Raw genomic sequence first — 9,426 nt, forward strand, 5'->3', positions numbered from 1 at the left:
AGTATCCAGGAAATGACACAACTGTCACATTCCTTGTGTTAAGTCACTCCTGAACTACAGGCAAGATCAGAAGGATCTTACCTAAGCTGAAGAGAAAAAACACTGGAGTGTTGCTTAGTGGTCCAAAGTCGTCTTCTCAGCTAAAYTGTATATTTCATTTGGAAAGCAGAGGCCCAGAATCTGGACGATCAATGGCGAGTCACAGAATCCAAGCTGCTTGAGAGCCAGTGTGAAGTTTTCACAGTCRGTGATGATTTGGTGAGTCGTGTCATCAGCTGGTGTAGATCCATTCACTTTTATCAAACCTATCAGGAAATCTTAGACCAGCTTATGCTTTGCTTTCCTGACAGACTTTTTGAAAATGCTGATTTAATTCTCCTACTGGACTTCTCGGTGGACAACACTGGCAAAAAGTACGARTATCTCCTTCAATAGTCACTGTGCTGGACCTAACCCGAACAATCTGTGGAGTTTTGTTAAAATGAGAGACATCTAACTGAACTATACAGGCGAGCTGAAGGCCACTTATAGCAAAATGGACTTTCTTAAAGCCTCAGCATAACCAYAACTTAATTTCTCCACAGCATTGATGAGGTCTTGTAGGGRAAAAAAAAAGGAGCTCAGACTAAATGTGTACCAAGATATAACAATCAAAGCTAACAGAAATATAAGCTTGAAATACACAAATAAAATAAAAAGAATYTAAGTTTCACGATTTGATTTTGCTTACTGAAATTAACTTGGTAACGATTTTCTGATGCGTTTGATACGTATAGTCTAATGTAGCGTTATAATGTGGAAACAGGCGCTAAATAAAGAATTTTTTAGCGCATTTCCCCCCCAGATAAATCGCGCAATAGAGAAATAAAAAGCAGAGAAACTCCTGTTGATCTCTGTTGAGTGAAGGGCATTTCTGCTGCAGGAGGACTAGGACCAGGTGAAGCATGCTTTGTGGCGTATTTCAGTCTGCACAGGATGAATGCAGATGTCCCCTTCTCTCTAAACTATTCTCTTCAGACTCGGGCAGCCCCTTGCTGAGTTGGTCGCAATCATTGTTTCTCTGCAGCATTAACCACATTCCAGAGAGGCGCATCGCATCCCGTCTCCTTCCCCACATTCCAGAGAGGCGAACGAGTCCCCCGCGTAAAAACGCCTTTAAATTCAATTCCCCCGCTCTCACTGCGCACATACCGGAATAAGAAGCATWTGTGTGGAATATGGGATTATCCAACACGGTCTAGCTTCCACTGAAGCGGCTGTAAGAGAAATCTAGAGGAAAAACCAACAAGGAGAAATTCCTCCGCGCAGCGCGCCATTGACTGTAAAGACCTTTCAACTTAACAAAAACTGAAGTTGACAAACGCATCGCTGTCGGCTGATACTGTGAGAAAGAGTTTGGTTTTCGGCGCTGGGAGGGAAGCGGAAGGGGACGATGCGGCTTGCGGTGCGGGTTTGCTCCTCGGCCGGCGGTTTTGCGTGAAGGAGCGACGGCTGCGCGGCGGCGTTTTGTTTTGATTTCCATGTGAAACACAATTAGAGCTCCGCGGAGCGCAGCGCACTCTCAACTTGTTTCTCGCCTCTGGAGCGCAACATGGAGCGTTACGAGGAGGACCTGGGACTCCGGGCCGCTACCCTGATGGAGGATCTTTCCCTGTACGAAGCCTACAAAGACGGGATGTACAACGCGAGGAGGGACTTKGTGATAAACCCAGATTTGGACTTCTCCGCTCCGGCGGTGGCGGGGCTGAAAACCAAGCCGATGAATGGTACCTCTGTGCTCCACCAGCAGCATCACACTTTGGAGAATTTCACGCCGGGGAATAAAGTGTACAACGCGGCTCCTGTGCGTCCCGTGAACTGCAGCCGGCCGGTTCCCGTGGATTTCTGCGCCCCTCAGAGAGACTCTCCGTACAGYGAGGAGGGCTGCTGCACCAAATCCGAAGTGGCTCTGCCGTGCTACTCTGGCACGTCCGAGAGGCACCGGAGGTACTCCTTAGAGGTGCAGGGCCACAGGTACAGCACCGGCTCCACCTTTGATGGAGTGCCTCTCAACAAAGCGGTGCCGCTGCCCGRCAACAGGTGCAACAGTGTCTGCATAACCAGCAGCAGCCACGACGGGAGGTACGGCGCCGCCAGTCCCCGCTCCAGCCTGGCGTCGTCCCTGTCCTCTCAGGAGCAAAGCAAGCATGCCAGCCCGCGATCGAGCATCAGCAGCCCGCGCACCAGCCTGGTGGTACCGGGTCAGGATAGGTACACCAGCCCCAGGACCAGCTTGGTTCACTGTGAGGGCAACAGCATCCTCAGCCCTCGATCCAGCTATGCAAGCACGGCCAGTGACACGAGCAAACACTCCAGCCCCCGGACCAGCCTCAACAGCTGCGACTGCTGCAGCAAGCCCAGCAGCAACCGAACCAGCGGCATCAGCATGGGCTACGACCAGAGGCACACCAGCCCCAGGTCGAGCACGGCCAGCCAGTACTCCTTCACCACCAGCCCGAGATCCAGCTACTCTGACTCGCGGTACGGGCCTGTGGTCAACCATGACCTGGAGGGGTCCATGATGCTGCACGCTGCGCCGCTGGCCAGTCCCCGCTCCAGCATCTGCAGCCAGGACGGGAGCGCCAGGCCGGGGACCGCGGCGAACTGCGTGGTCAGCCCGCGATCCAGCATCTCCAGCCACAGCTCCAGAAGCTCCCGCAGCTCCCGGGGGTCAATGAGCACCTACCCGGACCTGCAGCTGCCCTCGCCCAGGTCATCCATGCTGGGCAGCGGTCTACCCGAGGACGCCTTACTGCAGGAGTACGGAGACTCTAACGGGGCTCAGATTCGCACCCATCTGCAGACGGTGTCCGAACCGCAGCCGCAGCTGGCTCAAGCCGGGGGGACGGTGGAGATAAGCGCCGGCTCGCCGTCCTCCTTTAGCTACGGCGTGTCGTCAAAGACGGCCTCGTCAGGGCAGAGGTAYAAGTTACCTTACCAGGTGACCCCCAGCCGAGAGAATGGGCCGAGCCAGGCGGAGAAACGGCTGGAGGCGCTCACCTTGGAGCTGGAGAAGGAGTTGGAGATGCACATGAAAAAGGAATACTTTGGTAGGTTTGTTGACTTTTTGAGAAACAAGTAATTTATCTATCCGACACTGTTACTGTTGATCTAAGTTAGAGATGCGCCAATAATCAATAATCTTACTATTCTCCTGTCTGATTYATTTCTTGTTAAATAAATAAATCGAGCAAAGTCCAGGTATTTTTTTGGTTCATTAAGACATCAATCAACTCTTGATGAATGATGAAGGTGTCGTCACCTTCATAAGATAATGGCCTACGTCATTTTTTGCCAAAAGTTTTTTTTTTCTCCCTAGAACACGTTTTGGAAAGAAAGAGATGATTTTTATTTTATTTTATTTTTTTGCCAAAAACACTTTTTGGCAAAAAGTTACCATTATTTTAGGAAGGTAAATATATGCTTATGATCCATAAAGAGAAAATCTTTAATTCYTTATTTTATCAGTGAGCAAAGAGCACCTTTTTTTTTCTTTTGTATGCAATATTTACAAAATGTGGAATCGAACCTGAAAGTAAGCCAGAAAATCTATAGCAAGCAGGAAAAACCTGATTGACGCATCTCTAATTATACCTTTTTGATTTTATTTTGTCTTGAGTTTTTCAAGAAATCAAAAAGTTTAATCTTCAGTTATGTTTTTAATTCTGCTTTCATTTGCATGGTGTGTGAACAAGGTAGCTTAAGATAGTCATCAGAGATTCAGGCAGGCTGTTTTGATGAAGTTGCTTTACAGATTAGAAATCTGATCAGAGGAGCTCAGGCCCAGTCCAACAGGTCGCCAGTAAAGTTCARTCAGAATCATGCAATGGTGATGAGACCTTATTCCTGTGCATGCAAAACCTACCAGATTTGATACCATAAARGAAGCAAAGCCATGAAACATTCATACCGTAGTTCAGTGTAGACAGTCGCTACTAAAACCTGGAATTTCACTGATTTTAAGCGAGGTTTCTCCGTGGCTGTCAGAGCTTATTTATAGGCATTCCTTTTCTTCCAAGTCTGTTTGCAGCATGCTAATGCTACATCACCATTAACAGGTCACCCTCTGGCTGATAAGAGTCGCTTTGTAGGGCAGTGCTAATGTCTTGGCAGAGCTAACATTTGCAGAAAACGGCACGGCGCTGAATGGAGCCCTCTGTTCTGGCAGAGCACACACCCTTCTGTCATTTGGAGCTGTGTGGTCGGGGGTTTGTTGAAAATCAAGTGCACTTTGGGAGTTACTGAACGGGAGTGAGGGCAAGGCGAGCTCAACGCGATCCCCTTGGTGCCATCTGAGAGACATTTTTGGACTAATCACATTTGCTGTTTAAATAACCACCTTCTCTTTCCTTTTATTTTCTGAACTAAAAAAAAAAAATTGTTTTTGCCACGCAGTACGCTATCACGAGACTTAGTCTTTCAAATATGTTAGGATTGCTGAGAAAGTTCCAGTCCACATTTAGAGTTTTCAGACAGACAAATGGTCGCAGGGAGAAAACAGTGGCTGTTTCTGTTGCCTGTGCACTTGCTCGGAGTGAGCCGAGACAGCTGTGGATTTGTTCCAGAAGAGCAGGTGAAAGCAGGGAGATGGAAGACAGGAGGGAGAGCTGGGAGGAGGAAGAGCTGAGGAAGATAATGGAGGTGGTAATAGATAGAGATGGATAGAGAAAGGAGGAGGGAGGGWGAAGAATGCAGTCAGACGCTCCTCAGTTTGAGCCCAATAGAGACAGCTCTGTTTCTGTAGCGACAGTGTAGAAATTGATCGCCGGGGCTTCTTTCAGGGGGCCCCAGCGATGCCTGCCAGTGGTCCCGCTCTGCCTGCTCCGTGCTGCCGGCTGGCCCTTGTGTGGCCTCTGTTTGTTGTGGTTGCAGAGGAGCTGTGAATCAACAGCTGGGCCCGATGGAAGCTTGCAAATGAAGCAGCAGAGTGAGGCCCGCTCCACCCCTCCTCTCCAGCAGCCCCACACCCCACCCCACCCCGACTCCCCCGCAAAAGCCCTTCATTAACCAGCCAGTGGGGAGTCGGGCAGCACCAGACACTTGGCACACGATCTTGGCTGGCGGGCCAGACATAGTTAGTGGGGGTCAAGTCTGATCACCTGCCCAGAATTATAATGGCAGTAGTCATGCACATGCCTGACACACACATGCTGACTTGTGGACAACAGCGTGCAGCATTGGTGTCRCACTGAAGCCTCAGACATGCTGCATGTTTGAAGAGCTCACTACCATTTATGCAAAGTTGAAAAAAAAAACAACAAAAAAATCAAACAAACTAATGCATGAGGATAGTTGTTCTTTTAACGTTACTTAATTATTATTACTTAAAATGTAAATGTGAGATCTTCATGTTGCAATATTAGGCTACACTAGTTCTGATAGATAGCATGTGTGAACTAAATCGTCTTAGTATTTCTTAAATCAATCTAAAGGCACCTTTTCATTCCTATCATCTGTATTACAAATATAAGTCCTGCTGAAACGATTAATCAGATTAATCGTGAATAATCGATTACTGAAATAATCATTAAATAACTCTGTAATCAATTAGTTGTTAATTGGAGAATACAGACTCAAAAAAGGCCATTTGCTGAAAAAAAAAATCACATATTCAGAGCAGTAATTCAGATAAAACTGTACAAAAAATATATTTGCACAAGAAAAAATCTTTTGTCTATAAATTTGTTATAACTAAAGTTTGTCAAGTGGCACAGTTTTTATTTCACCTGGTTCAAATTCTGGAAAATGTAAAGGTCCCCTCACCAGTTTGTCAGTATTTTAGATATTTAAAACAAAAATAAATAATCAATAATTATCAATATTGACTGATATTAAATGCCTATGTCCCTCAACCTAGTCAAACCTCAGGTGTTACAGTGCACTTAATCCACTTTCTCCACTTTTTTTTCCTTGAACATACATCCTGTGTTGTAAGAAAACATCTGTAGAGATTCTATTTTATTTAGCAGCAGTGCAGTAGAAACAAAACCTGACATTGGAGAAGTTCTCAGAGTTCTTATTTTTGGTCTGTAAGAAGCCAAAACCTCACAGGATGGCTGTTAAAAGTTTGATGAATCAGGCTGCGCAAGTCTGCTTACAACCCACAGCACATACACCGTTTTTGGTCAAAGTAACACAATCTTTGTAAGACTCTCTAATCATATATTCCAATAACATTACATAATCTCAAGCTGTGCCGTCATTACATCCAGTTAGTTGGAAAGAGTTTCCTCTCTTTGATCTCCAGTATTAGATTTCAGTGATATTTCCTTTTTCTTCCCCCCCCCCCCCCCCCCAGAAAGGCTCAGCTACCAAATGCATGTGAATCTGACACCAATAAAGCTTTCTCACAAGAATAATGCACTGGTGTTGAGCAGGGTGCCTTCTGCCAGACTGCCATCTGAAACATAGACATTACGGCTGGGAAAGCCACAAATGTATGTTGCGTTAAGTGATGGTGTTTTATTTTTAACCATGGAGTGCACGCTGCATCCTGTTCCCTGCCAAATCTACATGCTCTGACATGGGCACACGAGAGATCCTGCATCCTGTTTTCCAATGACTAACAAAGAGCGCTMRGGAGATTTCCCCCCTGTCCTGTAAGACCATAACCACATCCTCACTTCAGAGACGCTCCAGGATTTATTGCATGTGGGACAATAAATCACGTTTACTGTTAATGTTTACAAGTTGACGCGTGAAAATTCAAAAGTCTTGCTAGCACATGGTGTGGGGTTGTTAAGTAACAGCAGCAGCAGCAGAGCTTCAGCTAGATGGAAGAAAGATGTGGAGGTAATTCGATGGAGCTGTGTAAATAAATCATCCTCTTCTGTCTAGTTGTTGGAGTCAAAGCCAAAGAGTCATGGCGGGAGATCGTTTACCACGGATTATTCATGCAATGAAGCCATACAAAAGAATAAAGTATAATAGGATCCATATCTCTAATGCAGTGCTTTGCGAAAGTATGCGTACCCTTTGAACTTTTTAACATTTTGACACGCTACAACTTCAAAGCTGCCTGTAATTGAGAAGTGGAAGGAAAGTAATTCATGGTTTTCAACCCCATAAGTCAGTGCTTTGTAGGACAACATTTTGTTGCAGTTCCTACTGTAAATCTTTTGGGTTATTTGTCTTCTACTAAAGTTCATACGCTGTCACTTAGACTGGTTGGAAATGTCTACATGCATCAATTTTCAAGTTTTGCCTATATATAGGTCTGGACTTTGACTGGGCCATTCTAAAACATRAATATCCTTTAATCTAAACCAAAAGTCTCCAACCTGTRGCTCCAGAGACAACAAGTGGTCCTTTGRACTTTCCAAAATGGCTAAAAATKATGTAGAAGCTTTGTAAATATAGATACAAAAACAAATGYAGGCCGTTTTATTTATTTATTTTTTTCATGGAACAATCACATTGAATTTCCACAACAAATTGACACCAAATTTACTTTTATGTTGGTAGCTATATACTTTTATTCATTTAKATATTTTCTGTTGTAGCTCTCTGGTWGTGTGTTTAGGTTTGTTTTTGTCTTGCTGAAATATAAATTCCTTTCTTAGTCTCAAGTCTTTTGTACTGAACTCTTGTTAAAGTAAGACATGATTCTGCCACTTCCATATCTCACCTTGGGGAAACATACAAGTGGMAGCTAAGTCATCGAATGGCCAGATTTATGGTAAAATAACTAATATTTTCTGTCTTGAGCTGTAATTTTAGGTGGGCAGTCACGTCTTGGGACGTTTACAGCTGTGACATGCTCTTTCCATTTTTAAATGATGGATTTAGGAAGGCTCTGTTAGACGTTCAAAGCTTGGGATTTTGTTTGATAACCTCACCTGCTTTAATGTTTTCCACAACTTTATCCTTGACCTGTCTGCTGTGCTCCCTGGCTTGTGATGTGGTTTGTTCACTTAATGTTCTCAAATAAACCTCTGGAGCCTTCACAGAGCAAAAATATTTATAGTAAGATTAAGTTACACACAAGTGGAATCTATTAGCTAATTAGGTGACTTGTAAAGGAAATTGGTCAGATGTGAGGAATAAGAATAAACATCTCATSTAACCCACTTTTCAGACTTATATATGGAAAAATAATCAAAAACTATTCATAAATATGCATAATAACTGAAAACTTTGGGGCTAAAGCACAGTGAGTTTATTTTGGGATCATTGTTGACTTGCATGTGATGTAATCCAGATAATCATTGATTTTCCTTCTTTACACTTTTGGCCTACAGCCTTTGGCCTGAGAGACACCAGCCAGTGACAAGGAAGCCTAAAATCAGGGTGATTAATTCAATTTCACAACCAATAATTGTCTAACTTAAGAGTTACAACATGCAACTCTGTGTTTGGTGCTTCCAAGCACAGTCCTCACATTTTCAAGGCGTTTGAGATTAAGGCCATTCCAGAATCATTCATGTTTGCCTGCTTTGTTCACTCAGTCACAAGTTTTGATGTATTTGTGTTCGTTGTCCTGTTGGAAAATCTGTTTTTGTTGAAGTTTCAAACTTACAGCCGTTAATTTTATCTGAAGTTGATCAATTTGTCTCCTCACTTGTTGAATGCTCTGTAGCAATGTCACCCAAATAGACCCACAGCATGATTTTAACACCACCACCACCATGCTTCACGGTTAACACAGTGTTATTGCTGAACATTGTAACCGATGTGTCTTCTATTAGAGGGCAGCAGTGTGGTAGYATCTGTGTGTTAGCAGAACAAAACCCCAAACAGATTTGAAACTGATTTACAGAAATGGCCTTCCCAATTTCTGACCTCAAGCCCATTGGCAACACAAAAAAAGTAAAATAAAAATAAGGGTCCACGTAAGTCAAATGAGATGAGAACGCGTATTTAAAAGGTCTGTGTTTGGTGCCGTTTTACTTTTTGAAGCCAGATGGGAGAAGCAATGAATTGGAGGAAGGAGTGTTAATTTAGCCACTGTCAGCTTTAGTTTAGTATAATTGGTTGTRAGGTCAATCAGTTCATCCAGATGCTAACTCTTTGGTGCTTGCGCGGTCGAAACCTCATCTTTTTGTTTGTACACATACGATACTGCTTCCCTCAAACACTGCACACAACAAGTAGACTGTTGCATTGAATTTTTGGTGCTTTCTGTTATTTATTCATTTGGTATAAACATTAAAGCAGGAAACACATGTTCCAACAGCGTTTCCACGTCTCTGTTTTCAGCTCGTCGAAGTMATGAAAARATGTAATTAAGGTTTGTTTTGCATTTAATTTAACGCAAATTTCACTGGAACTGTTGCGAAATAATTACCAAACTCCACAACGTCGTCACTGGCACCGTGCAAATGCTTCAAATGCATTCTGAGAAATCTGTATTTCAATGATAAAGGAATGTATTTATTTCCTCACATG

At 43.9% G+C, this 9,426-nt stretch overlaps 1 protein-coding gene across 1 annotated transcript; it reads left to right on the forward strand.

Moving 5' to 3' along the window:
- Nucleotides 1–698: 698 nt before the first annotated feature.
- Nucleotides 699–3,158, forward strand: wtip (WT1 interacting protein). Its single transcript, XM_017303792.1, has one exon. It carries the CDS (start codon nucleotides 1,592–1,594, stop codon nucleotides 3,119–3,121), a length of 1,530 nt encoding a protein of 509 aa, XP_017159281.1. The 5' UTR covers nucleotides 699–1,591; the 3' UTR covers nucleotides 3,122–3,158.
- The last annotated feature ends 6,268 nt before the right edge of the window (nucleotides 3,159–9,426 follow it).

Source organism: Poecilia reticulata, linkage group LG3, assembly GCF_000633615.1.
Source record: "Poecilia reticulata strain Guanapo linkage group LG3, Guppy_female_1.0+MT, whole genome shotgun sequence".
Lineage (NCBI taxonomy): Eukaryota > Metazoa > Chordata > Actinopteri > Cyprinodontiformes > Poeciliidae > Poecilia > Poecilia reticulata.